The sequence below is a fragment of the Pseudopipra pipra genome, chromosome 5 (assembly GCF_036250125.1).
Source record: "Pseudopipra pipra isolate bDixPip1 chromosome 5, bDixPip1.hap1, whole genome shotgun sequence".
Classification (NCBI taxonomy): domain Eukaryota; kingdom Metazoa; phylum Chordata; class Aves; order Passeriformes; family Pipridae; genus Pseudopipra; species Pseudopipra pipra.
The window spans coordinates 73,766,021-73,778,528 of NC_087553.1; the positions used below are offsets into that span (position 1 = coordinate 73,766,021).

Below are 12,508 nucleotides of genomic sequence, written 5' to 3' on the forward strand. Positions count from 1 at the left end.
TTTATTGATGATCTGGAGGAGGGGATTGAGTCCACCCTCAGATGACACCAAGCTGGAGGGGAGTGTTGATGTGCTGGAAGGCAACAGGGCTCTGCAGAGGGACCTGGACAAACTGGATCCATGGGCTGAGGTTCACTAAGGCCAAGGGCTGGGTCCTGGCCCTTTGGCCAGCTCCAGGCTGGGCCAGAGGGGCTGGAAAGCTGGAAAAGGCCCTGAGGGTGCTGGTGAGAGCGGCTGGACGTGAGCCCAGGAGGGCGGGAGGCCAATGGCACCTGGATTGGATCAGGAATCGTGTGTCCAGCAGGAGCAGGGCAGGGCTTGTGCCCCTGGGCTGGGACCTGGGGAGGGCACCCCTGGAGTGCTGTGTCCAGCTCTGGGCCCTGAGCTCAGGAAGGCCCTGGAGGGGCTGGAGCAGGGGCAGAGAAGAGCAGCGAGGCTGGGGAAGGGACTGGAGCCCAAGTGCTGTGAGGAGAGGCTGAGGGAGCTGGGGGGGCTCAGCCTGGAGAGGAGGAGGCTCAGGGGAGACCTCCTCACTCTCTGCAACTCCCTGCCAGGAGGGGGGAGCCGGGGGGTTGGTCGGGCTCTGCTCCAGGGAACCAGCAGTAGGACAAGAGGGCACGGCCTCAAGCTGGGCCAGGGCAGGGTCAGGTTGGACATCAGGAAGGAATGTTTTCCATGGAGAGTGCTCAGCCATTGGAATGGGCTGCCCAGGGAGGGGGTGGAGTCCCCGTCCCTGGAGGTGTTTAAGGACAGACTGGATGTGGCATCAGTGCCATGGGCTGGGTGACAGGGTGGGGTTGGGTCACAGGTGGGACCTGATGATCTCAGAGGTGATTCTGTGTTTTTCTTCCTTTTACCACCTCAATAACTTGTGCAATCCTTGTGTCCTTAGGACTTTATCCACCAGTGACGATGTGGAGGACAGGGAGACCGAGAAGGGCCGGCTGGAGGAGGCCTATGAGAAGTGTGACCGGGACCTGGACGAGCTGATCGTGCAGCACTACACGGAGCTCACCACGGCCATCCGCACCTACCAGAGCATCACCGAGCGCATCACCAGCTCCCGCAACAAGATCAAGCAGGTACAGGCTCACCTGGGCCCTGCAGCACCTCCCCTGGGGGGGTTCTGGGGGAAAATCCCTGCAGGGCCTTCTTCCTGTGGTGTGTTGTTAGAAACTGCTGGTTTAACCTGTTGGTTCTCCCTCTGGTTTTCCAGCTTCTTGTCATCGCTCTGAACTGAGTTAAAACTGAGTTAAAACTGAATTGAGAAGGTGCTGTTAGCCACTGATCACCCACTGAATACCCATTGTTACCTATCAATTACCCACTAATTACCCACTGTTACCCACTGATCACCCACTGAATACCCACTGTTACCCATTAATTACCCACTGTTACCTACTAATCACCCAACGAATACCCACTGTTACCCATTAATTACCCACTAAATAGCCACTGTTACCCATTAATTACTCACTATTGCCTACTAATCACCCAATGAATACCCACTGTTACCCATTAATTACCCACTAAATACCCTCTCTTACCCATTAATTACCCACTAATTACCCACTGTTACCCATTACTCACTGTTACCTACTAATCATCCAGTGAATACCCACTGTTACTCATTAATTACCCACTAATTACCCACTGTTACCCATTACTCACCGTTACTTACTAATCATCCAGTGAATACCCACTGTTACCCATTAATTACCCACTAAATAGCCACTGTTACCCTTTAATTACTCACTGTTACCTACTAATCACCCAATGAATACCCACTGTTACCCATTAATTACCCCCTAAATACCCACTCTTACCCACTATTCACCCACTAAATACCCAGTTACCCATTAATTACCTACTGTTACCCACTAATCACCCACTGAATACCCACTGTTACCTACTAAACACCCACTGAATACCCCCCGTTACCCATTAATTACCCACTACACACACACTAATACCCATTAATTACCCGCTGTTATCCACTAATTACCCATTGAATACCCACTGCTACCCCTTAATCACCCACTGAATACCCACTGTTACCTACTAATAACCCCTAAATACCCACTGTTAGCCATTAATTACCCACTGTTATCCACTAATCACCCACTAAATGCCCACTGTTAACCACTGAGCTCCCACCCAGGGTACTGTGTCTGGCCCTGGAGTCCCCAGATCAAGAAAGACCTGTTGGAACAGAGTCCAGAGGAGACCCCAGAGCTGCTCCAAGGGCTGGAGCCCCTCTGCTCTGGAGCCAGGCTGGGAGAGCTGGGAATGTTCCCCTGGAGAAGAGAAGGCTCCAGGGAGAGCTGAGAGCCCCTTGCAGGGCCTAAAGGGGCTCCAGGAGAGCTGGAGAGGGACTGGGGACAAGGCCTGGAGGGACAGGACACAGGGAATGGCTTCCCAGTGCCAGAGGGCAGGGCTAGATGGGAGATTGGGAAGGAATTGCTGTCTGGGAGGGTGGGGAGGGACTGGAATGGATTTCCCAGAGAAGCTGTGGCTGCCCCTGGATCCCTGGAAGTGTCCAAGGCCAGGTTGGACAGGGTTTGGAGCAACCTGGGCTAGTGGCAGGTGTCCCTGCCCATGGCAAGGGGTGTCACTGGATGATCTTTAAATTCCCTTCCAACCCAAACCATTCCATGATTCTAATCCTGAGCTGGGCCTGGTTCCAGGTCCCTCTGGCCTGACTGGGCCATCCAGTGGCCCATCCAGTCCTTATTCCTGTGTCCCAGGCTGTGCCCAACCAGCCACACGTTTTCTGTGGAATCTGTTGGAGAACAGCAGCCGTTAAAAAGCAGCCTGAGAGGTGGGAGTGAAGTGCAAAGCTTTGTGGTGCCCCTGCTCATTGATTGTCTGGGCCTGTTTCTCTCAGGTGTTTGAAGTCCTGAGGGCTGCTGAGCTCACACCTTTCCATCTCATCTGCTCCCGGTTTGATCCGTTGGCCTCCAGCCGCCTCCTGAGCAGTCTGGGGGATTCATCTGCTCCCTTTTCACTCCCAGAATACGAATTTTGGTGCTGTTTCCCAGCTCAGTTGTGTTGTGTGAATGCACATGAACTCCATGGCCCTGGATCTTCCTGCATTTTCAGTGCTCACCCTTCAGTGCTGTGCCAGTGAAAATAACTGTGGCACTCGTGCCTGGGGACTCGTTTGAGCTGCCCTCTCCCTGCAGCACCAGATTAGTTCTTTGCTCTCCTCTCTTGTACCTCCTCTGTAATTTGCTGCACCTAAACTTTGCAAATTAGGCACCAAATTTATTTTAAAATTTTTTTTTCCTGGCTCAGTGGAAGTCCCAGCTTTTAAAAACAGCTTTTAAGGAGCAGTAGACATTTACCCTGACCGACCCTTCTGGTTTTTGATATTCATTTAGCATTTTCAAAGAAAACGAGACCGTTCTGATGCTTTCCAAGGGTAAGAGTTCACTGTGGGATTTATGGACCAAGCTCAGCACTCTGAAAGCAGAGATCAATTGTACTAAATTTGAAACCAGCTGTAGCCAGTGGCCTGTTTTCCCAGAGTGCAGGAAGCTTTGCAGAGGTCAAACCAAACAGAGTGGTGTGACCTTTTGGTCCCACCTTGAAGAATGACCGGGAGGGTGAAGGACCTTTTGATATTTCAGTTTTCTTATTAGTTTTGGTCAATATGTATTGGAGTGGTTTTGACCTGATCTCAGAGGAGGCCCCAGGTCTGGTTTGTCATCAATCTGTGTTACACTCCCACACTTGGCTTTGATGTTCCCCTCTGAAGGTGGATGATCACGTGGGTGTTTATTTGCATTAGGAATTGTACAAGTGATGGATAGTCTGGATCCCTTGTGTAGCTGCTTTTTGTAGTCAATTCCTGGGTGAATTCCTGTTGGGAAAGGTGCACTTTCCAGCATAGCTACAAGAGGTGTTGCCACTGTAAGACTGAATTATAAAGTAGAACCAATTTGGGCTACCAAGGGCTTAAAGGCTTGCTCTTCATTCCTTCCCCTGCTCCCAAATGTGAGTGTAGTTGATCATCTTCCTTGCAAGGGCAGGAGTGGGAATGTCCTGTGAGATTCCTCCTGGCCCCAGGATTGTTTTGCTGACCTAATTTGGCTCCTGTCACTGCAGTCCATGATAATGGTGTGCCAGGTCAGTGAAACACTTTAAATTAATGGATTGAGCAGGGATTCAGTCTGAAATGAACTCAGTGTGTGCTTTGCTTTCTCTCTGCTTTCATGACTCTCTTAGATGAGGTTTTCTGTTGGCTGAGGGTTTTCCCACATTACTCTTTCCAGAAGGAGATTTTGGAGAGCAGGATTGAAATCTCAGTGTCTCCTGCCTCCAGACAGAGGTTGTTTAATGGAACTATTTTTACTTACAAGTGTCCATATTTTGATCCATCAGTGTGTTTTACATGTTGGGTTTTTTTTTTAAGCTTCCTTTCCGTGAACAAGGTAGGAGAATGTGCAGCTGAAGTGGGATTTGTGGAGAGCTTTAAAGGCTCATTATTTAAAAATAAATTGAAGGGCTTCTTCTGAGAGTCTCTCTTCATGTGTAATTCAGTGAGAGTTCAGCCTGAGAAAAGGTTGGACCCCAAGTACTCATAACTTATCACAAAAACAAGAGTGGTGTGAAGGCAATGTGTGAAGCTGTGCTGCTAATTGCTTCCACATTTTAATAGGGATTGTTGATTTGCATTAAGCAGGAGAAGAGAGGTTACACTGACCTTACCAGAGGAGAACCTGAAAGCAGGGAATGCAGGCTGGGGGTGGGAACAGAAAGAGGGGAGAAGAAAAAACCTTAATGTTGCCTGAATGGGGTGAAATTATAATGGAGATTTTGCCACTTAGAGAGGGGGCTCCAAACCAAAGTGAATGGCAAACACCAGAGGGTTTCTCCAGGTGATGTGATGGCCTTGATAAATAAAGGAAATATTGGATTGAACTCCCTCTTAAATGCTCTGATGAAACATTTTCTGGCTCTCTTCCAAAAAAAACCCCACAATTTGGTGCTGCCCAGAGTATCAGGTTGTGCTTCCAACTAGTTGTGTTTCAAGGAGTGGCCACCAAAGCTGAAGAAAGCAGGAGATGTGCCAGAACATTTTCATGGGCAGATGGGAAACGTTTGGAGCAGGAAAATTAGGAAATGGGGTTTCTGCCGGGTGCCAAAATCCCAAATTGATTTTCTGGAAAGCTGCACCTCAGGTTTTTTGGTCCTGGTTAAGAAGAGTGGGTGTTTGGGCATGTTGTGGGGCTTCAGTTAAATTCTCACTTTGGTGAGAATCTCAAAATATTCCCTCATTTTAGATTATTTCATTTCAAAATATTCTCTGATTTTCGATCACCTCCTCTCAAAATATTCCATGATTTGAGATTATCTCATCTCAAAATATTCCCTGATTTTGGATCACCTCCTCTCAAAATGTTCCATGATTTTAGATCATCTCCTCTCCAAATATTCCCTGATTTTACATCACCTCCTCTCCAAATATTCCCTTATTTTACATCACCTCCTCTCCAAATATTCCCTGATTTTAGATCACCTCCTCTCCAAATATTCCCTGATTTTAGATCACTTCCTGTCCAAATATTCCCTGATTTTTAGATCCCCTCCTCTCCAAATATTCCCTGATTTTAGATGATCTCCTCTCCAAATATTCCCTGATTTTAGATCACCTCCTCTCCAAATATTCCCTGATTTGATATTATCTCATTTCAAAATATTCCCTGATTTTAGATTATCTCATTTCAAAATATTCCCTGATTTTAGATCACCTCCTTTCCAATATTCCTTGATTTGAGATTATCTCATTTCAAAATATTCCCTGATTTTCGATCCCCTCATCTCAAAATAGTCCCTGATTTGAGATTTTCTCATCTAACACGGTCTGTGAACTGAACTGGAATTTTGGGGTGTCTGTGCAGGAGCAGGAGTGGGACTTGATGGTCCTGGTGGGTCCCTTCCAGCTGAAAATATTCCCTGATTTTACATCACCTCCTCTCCAAATATTCCCTGATTTTAGATCACCTCCTGTCCAAATATTCCATGATTTTAGATCCCCTCCTCTCCAAATATTCCCTGATTTTAGATCACCTCCTCTCCAAATATTCCCAGATTTTAGATTACCTCATCCCAAAATATTCCCTGATTTTAGATTATCTCCTCTCAAAATATTCCCTGATTTTAGATTATCTCATTTCAAAATATTCCCTGATTTTAATTATCTCATTTCAAAATATTCCCTGATTTTCGATCCCCTCCTCTCCAAATATTCCCTGATTTTAGATCCCCTCATCTCCAAATATTCCCTGATTTTAGATCACCTCCTCTCCAAATATTCCCTGATTTTAGATCACCTCCTCTCCAAATATTCCCTGATTTTAGATCACCTCCTCTCCAAATATTCCCTGATTTTAGATTATCTCATTTCAAAATATTCCCTGGTTTTAGATTATCTCCTCTCAAAATATTCCCTGTTTTTAGATTATCTCATTTCAAAATATTCCCTGATTTTAATTATCTCATTTCAAAATATTCCCTGATTTTCGATCCCCTCCTCTCCAAATATTCCCTGATTTTAGATCCCCCCATCCAAATATTCCCTGATTTTAGATCACCTCCTCTCCAAATATTCCCTGATTTGAGATCCCCTCCTCTCCAAATATTCCCTGATTTTAGATCCCCTCCTCTCCAAATATTCCCTGATTTGAGATTATCTCATCTCCAAATATTCCCTGATTTTACATCACCTCCTCTCCAAATATTCCCTGATTTTAGATCACCTCCTTTCCAATATTCCCTGATTTTAGATTATCTCCTCTCAAAATAGTCCCTGATTTGAGATTTTCTCATCTAACACGGTCTGTGAACTGAACTGGAATTTCGGGGGGTCTGTGCAGGAGCAGGAGTGGGACTTGATGGTCCTGGTGGATCCCTTCAAACTGAAAGTATTCCCTGATTTTAGATCACCTCCTCTCCAAATATTCCCTGATTTTAGATCACCTCCTCTCCAAATATTCCCTGATTTTAGATCACCTCCTGTCCAAATATTCCACGATTTTAGATCACCTCCTCTCCAAATATTCCCAGATTTTAGATTACCTCATCCCAAAATATTCCCTGATTTTAGATTATCTCCTCTCAAAATATTCCCTGATTTTAGATCACCTCATTTCAAAATATTCTCTGATTTTAGATCACCTCATCTCCAAATATTCCCTGATTTTAGATCCCCTCCTCTCCAAATATTCCCTGATTTGAGATTATCTCCTCTCCAAATATTCCCTGATTTTAGATCACCTCCTGTCCAAATATTCTCTGATTTTAGATCCCCTCCTCTCCAAATATTCCCTGCTGGTGCAGAACTTGCAGTTCCCTTGAACCAGAGGAGCAACCAGAGACTGAGGGGCTTGGCTTTGGCTACAGTCTCTCAGAGTTCCTCCTAAAGTGAGAGTGGGAAAGGGCTGCTCTCAGCTGCAAGGACATCCTGAATGAATCTCAGCTGCAAGGACATCCTGACTGCCCCCTTTGCCGTGTCGCTGCAGGTGAAGGAGAACCTGCTGTCCTGCAAGATGCTGCTGCACTGCAAGAGGGACGAGCTGCGCAAGCTGTGGATCGAGGGCATCGAGCACAAGCACGTCCTGAACCTGCTGGACGAGATCGAGAACATCAAGCAGGTCCCTCAGAAGCTGGAGCAGTGCATGGCCGGCAAGCGCTACCTCAACGCCACCGACATGCTGGTGAGATGGGGTCCTCAGGACCCAGGGAAAAGGGCTTCCCCCTCCCACCCCCCCTTTTGGGGAAAGGAAAGAAAAGGGAAAAAAAACCCTCAAAGAATCGAGAACGAGAGAATCAAAGCGGTTGATGCCTGATAGGAGCGGAGAAAAAAAGTCCGGAGCAGTTAATTGAGGATGAGATGAGAAAAGGGTTTAATTCTGTTACAGATGACACTAAGCTGGGGGGGAGTGTTGATCAGCTGGAAGAAAGGAGGGCTCTGCAGAGGGACCTGGATAGGTTGGAGAGTTGGGCTGATTCCAGTGGGATGAGGTTCCCCAAGGCCAAGGGCCGGGTCCTGCCCTTTGGCCACAAGAAGCCCCTGCAGCTGCAGGCTGGGCCAGAGGGGCTGGAGAGCAGCCAGGCAGGAAGGGAGCTGGGAGTTGGGATTGACAAGAAGCTGAACATGAGCCCGAGTGTGCCCAGGTGGCCAAGAAGGCCAATGGATCCTGGCCTGGCTCAGGAACAGTGTGGCCAACAGGTCCAAGGAAGTGATTCCTCCCTTGTACTCAGCGCTGGGGAGGCCACCCCTGGAGTGCTGTGTCCAGCTCTGGGCCCTGAGCTCAGGAAGGCCCTGGAGGGGCTGGAGCAGGGGCAGAGAAGAGCAGCGAGGCTGGGGAAGGGACTGGAGCCCAAGTGCTGGGAGGAGAGGCTGAGGGAGCTGGGGGGGCTCAGCCTGGAGAGGAGGAGGCTCAGGGGAGACCTCCTCACTCTCTGCAACTCCCTGCCAGGAGGGGGGAGCCGGGGGGGGTTGGGCTCTTTTCCCAGGCAACCATCAGCAAGACAAGAGGGCTGGGTCTCAAGTTGTGCCAGGGGAGGTTTAGGTTGGAGATTAGAAAGAATTTTTTTGCAGAGGGTGCTCAGCCCTTGGAATGGGCTGCCCAGGGAAGTGGGGGATTCTCCATCCCTGGAGGTGTTTAAGGACAGACTGGATGTGGCATCAGTGCCATGGGCTGGGAACCACGGCGGGGTTGGATCCAGGGTTGGACTGGATGATCTCAGAGGTCCCTTCCAGCCCAGCTGATTCTCTGATTCTATGAAGACCCGTGTCAGCCGTGTCCAGGTGTTCCACTTTATAACAGTGCCTGTCCAGTATCATGTTGTTGTGCAATATTTTGGGTGTATTTTTTTGTGTATATATAATTTATAAAGATCCATACATAAAGATATGTGTGTGGGTGAGGTTGCTCATGGCTATGAGAGAGAGACAACATAGACCTCGCTGATAAATAGATTTCTGCAGTGTATTGTGCTGTTTTGTGTTGTTTACCTGGTTCTTTTTTGTTTCCAGGGCAGAGAATATTTTCCAGTAAATCAAATAATAATGATATAAAAAGCAGCTGTTAGTTCATGGGGTTTTTTTTAATATCTCAAGGAGTGCAGAGAGAGCTCAAGTGAACACTATTTCAGCCTCTCATTGACACTTGCAATCCTCATTTGAGGACAAATGTACCTGTATAAAGCAACAATAATAAAGAAACAATAATCCCCTTGCATTTGGAGCCTTTTCCTGGCCAAAATTTCACCGTGGGCTCCCTGGCTTTTGCCATCTCCTGTTAACACAGCCCTGGGGGGCTCTGATGTTGTAATCCCTGCCTGGCTGCAGGATCATTCCTTTCCCCTTGGATATGAGATGGATATTATGTAAAATCACTGCTGAGCTGTCAGGGAGGCAGAATGTCCTTTGGTTTCACTCCTCAAGGTAAACACATGCTTGGGAGAAGCCCAGAGTGATCCAACAAGGAGTTTTTATCCCTCTGTTGGAATCAGAGCCCTCATTAATGCTGTCCCTGGATCCTTGTTGGAATTAGACCTTTGCCAGCCCCGTTTGAGGTGGATGCAAACACTGTCAGGGCATCATTTCTGCTCGCTGCATCCCACTCCTGCAGCCTGCTCTTTGTATTCCACTCACATTAATTGAAGTAATTTTGCCACTGAAGCGTGTTTCGAACCCCCCTGCATTTAAATTGAAATTTTAATTCCCTTATTGTTTGGAAAAGGAGGCTGGAGATGGCTTGTTACAGGTTTCATTATCACTCAGAACTCTCCAGCTGCTGGTTCTAATGTGCAGTGACTGAGTAATGCGGGGAAGGATTGTTAATAAAAGAGTGGCAGCTTCTCCCAGTCGTGCAAACACAATGCAGAGGTAGTTTGTGACAGCTTACATTTGTGTGAAGTTCAAAATTTGAAGTGACAGCTCTTTTTTCTTTCTGGTTCTGTGGGCACCCAGAGCAGCACAGCTTCAAATATCAGCTGTTCACGTTCTGTGCTCCTCCAGCAGCCCCAGAACGGAGCAGAGCCAGTGTAGGATCAGCTTTGCTGTCCTGTAATTGCAGCCTCACAAGTTGTCTAAAAAGAACCTCATTCCAGCATCCTTTGAGTTGGGAAGCTTTGGAGAAATTAGGGTTGTCTGGAACAGATAAGACTCCCATTGGAGATGGAATGTGGTTTAGTTATTTTAGATTTCTTCCTGTGGGTTTTTCATGGTGTGAGTTGATACTGAGGTGACTTTTCCTGAGGTGGATCTTTCACAGACTCGATCGCTGATGGAAATGTTCATTTTCATGTGGCAGCTGAGAGCACAGGCACCCATTTGTGTGTGTTTTCTGCTTAATATAAAACATAAAAAGGGGCTCAGGGGGGACCTTCTCACTCTTTCCAACTCAGCTGGTGGAGCCGGGGAGGGGTCAGGCTCTGCTCCCAGGGGAACAAGGCACAGGAGGAGAGGGAACGGCCTCAAGCTGTGCCAGGGGAGGTTTAAATTGGATATTAGGGAAAATTTCTTCATGGAAAGGGCTGTCCAGCCCTGGCACAGCTGCCCAGGGCAGGGGTGGAGTCCCCATCACTGGAGGGATTTCAAATCCATGTGGATGTGGCACTTGGGGACATGGGGCAGTGGTGGCCTTGGCAGTGCTGGGGAATGGCTGGGCTTGATCTTAGAGGGCTTATCCAAAGGGAGAACTTCATATTTGCCATTTGTTTATGCAGCCTAAGAGATAAAATGCTAAAAGCAGTGGAAGAAACATTGTTGAATCAAGTAATTAAAGGTCATATCATAATAGGATTAAATAAAAACTCCTCAGGCTACTTTCTTTGCATGTCCTGACTTTTAAGTGTCCAGCTTTGCAATTTTAATGAACTCATACCACTTTCTCAAAATATATCAAGTTCTTTTTAAAAAAAAAAATCTTTTAATTCTGATAAACCATGAAACACTTACTCTGAACTTGATTTATTAGTCCAGGGATTGTGTCAGGTGAGAAAACACCACGAAACTGCAGAAATCAATCCACAGGGTAGGAGGGAGGATAACTCCTGTTGCCAGTTGGGAATTTTTTGTTTTGTTTTGTTAAGACAACAAGAAGGAAAATAAAAGTGGAAAAAAGGAAGGATGGAGCCCTCTGACCTGTGTTCACTTAACTTCACACATCCTTGTGTTCCAGAGTGAGGAACTCAGTGTTTTACTTTAACCTGAGTGTCTTTGTCCCAGGAAACACAAAAGCTGAAGTGGCAGTCATTCATTTCTCCAGGGAATGCTGCAACATTCCTTCCCTTTTTTCCACCTTAAGGACTTAACATTTCAGTTTCCTGATGTCAGGAAAACAATAATACACATCTGCTGCTCTGCTTTCTGATGTGGATACCAACAGCAGGATGGTTTTTGGAGCTGCAGCAGGATTTTTTTGGGGGGCTGAGCACTTTCTCTCTGTACCAGTCGGAGTTTCTGGAGTGGAGCTGGTGCCTGATATTTGCTGTTGGATTCAGTTAAACCCTCTTGGCTCAGCCTGCAGCTGGGCAGGAGGGGATGTGGCTCTGCAGGAAAATGAGGGCATTTTCCATCCTCACCACTGGCATCCTGAGGAGGAATTAAATGTGTTTTCTCTCAGCTCCGTTGGGTTAAGTTTTGAAGAGCGTTGCTTCGTCCCAAAATCTCACCTTTCTGTTGGGAGCAAACCAAGCTGGAGATGCTGCCAAAGCATTTTACAGAAAAATGATCTATTTTTTTAACTGCAGGACTTCCCAACCCAACCTGGTGACTTAGTGGGTGACAACGTGGGCAGAAATCAGAGGTGTCTGGATAAGTGGAAATGCTGGGCAGAAATCACGGAATCATGGAATGGCTCGGGTTGGGAGGGACCTGGAAGATCATCCAGTTCCACCCAGGCCAGGTTGGAGGGGTTTTGGAGCAAGCTGGGCTAGTGGAAGGTGTCCCTGCCCAGGGCAAGGGGTGGAACTGGATGATCTTTAAGGTCCCTTCCAACCCAAACCATTCCACGAGTCCGTGTCCCCCTCAATAACGGTGTTCCCCAACATTCCACGCACTCCATGTCCTCTGTGAGGACATTTGGAGTCACTGACATCCTCCTGGAAAACTGTGGCTGTTTGTAGCCCTGGGCATTGTTGACTTTTCATTTTTATTACTTGACTGGAGCTGCTACCCGTGGCTTTCCTCGGGATACACCCAGGGGAGGCTTTCAATTAAAAGTCCTGTGTAGTCAGCAGGCATTTTACACCCCCAAGTAGCCTGGAATCACGAAATAAATAAAAATAGCAATGCAGTTCCTGGCCTGCATTTTATTTACTCTCTGCCTTTCAGTTGGAACAAGGAAAATCAATAAAACCAGCCTTTCATTTTGTTTCTGCGTTCCTTGTCGCAGCCCTGGGATTCAGGTGCTGCCCTGGAAGAGTTTTATATTTTGGAATTAATGCTGAAAAGGGCAAATATAAGAGACTTTTGGTTTGGGGTTGTAAA

The 12,508-nt window shown here is 47.1% G+C and overlaps 1 protein-coding gene across 3 annotated transcripts in view; it reads left to right on the forward strand.

Moving 5' to 3' along the window:
* EXOC4 (exocyst complex component 4) overlaps nucleotides 1-12,508 on the forward strand; it is a 304,134-nt gene that overhangs the window by 18,577 nt on the left and 273,049 nt on the right. For all 3 annotated transcript variants that reach the window (XM_064656590.1, XM_064656591.1, XM_064656592.1), the window contains exons 2-3: nucleotides 893-1,082; nucleotides 7,527-7,721. In XM_064656590.1, coding sequence (XP_064512660.1) covers nucleotides 893-1,082; nucleotides 7,527-7,721 — 385 coding nt within the window. The remainder of the gene's footprint in view (nucleotides 1-892; nucleotides 1,083-7,526; nucleotides 7,722-12,508) is intronic.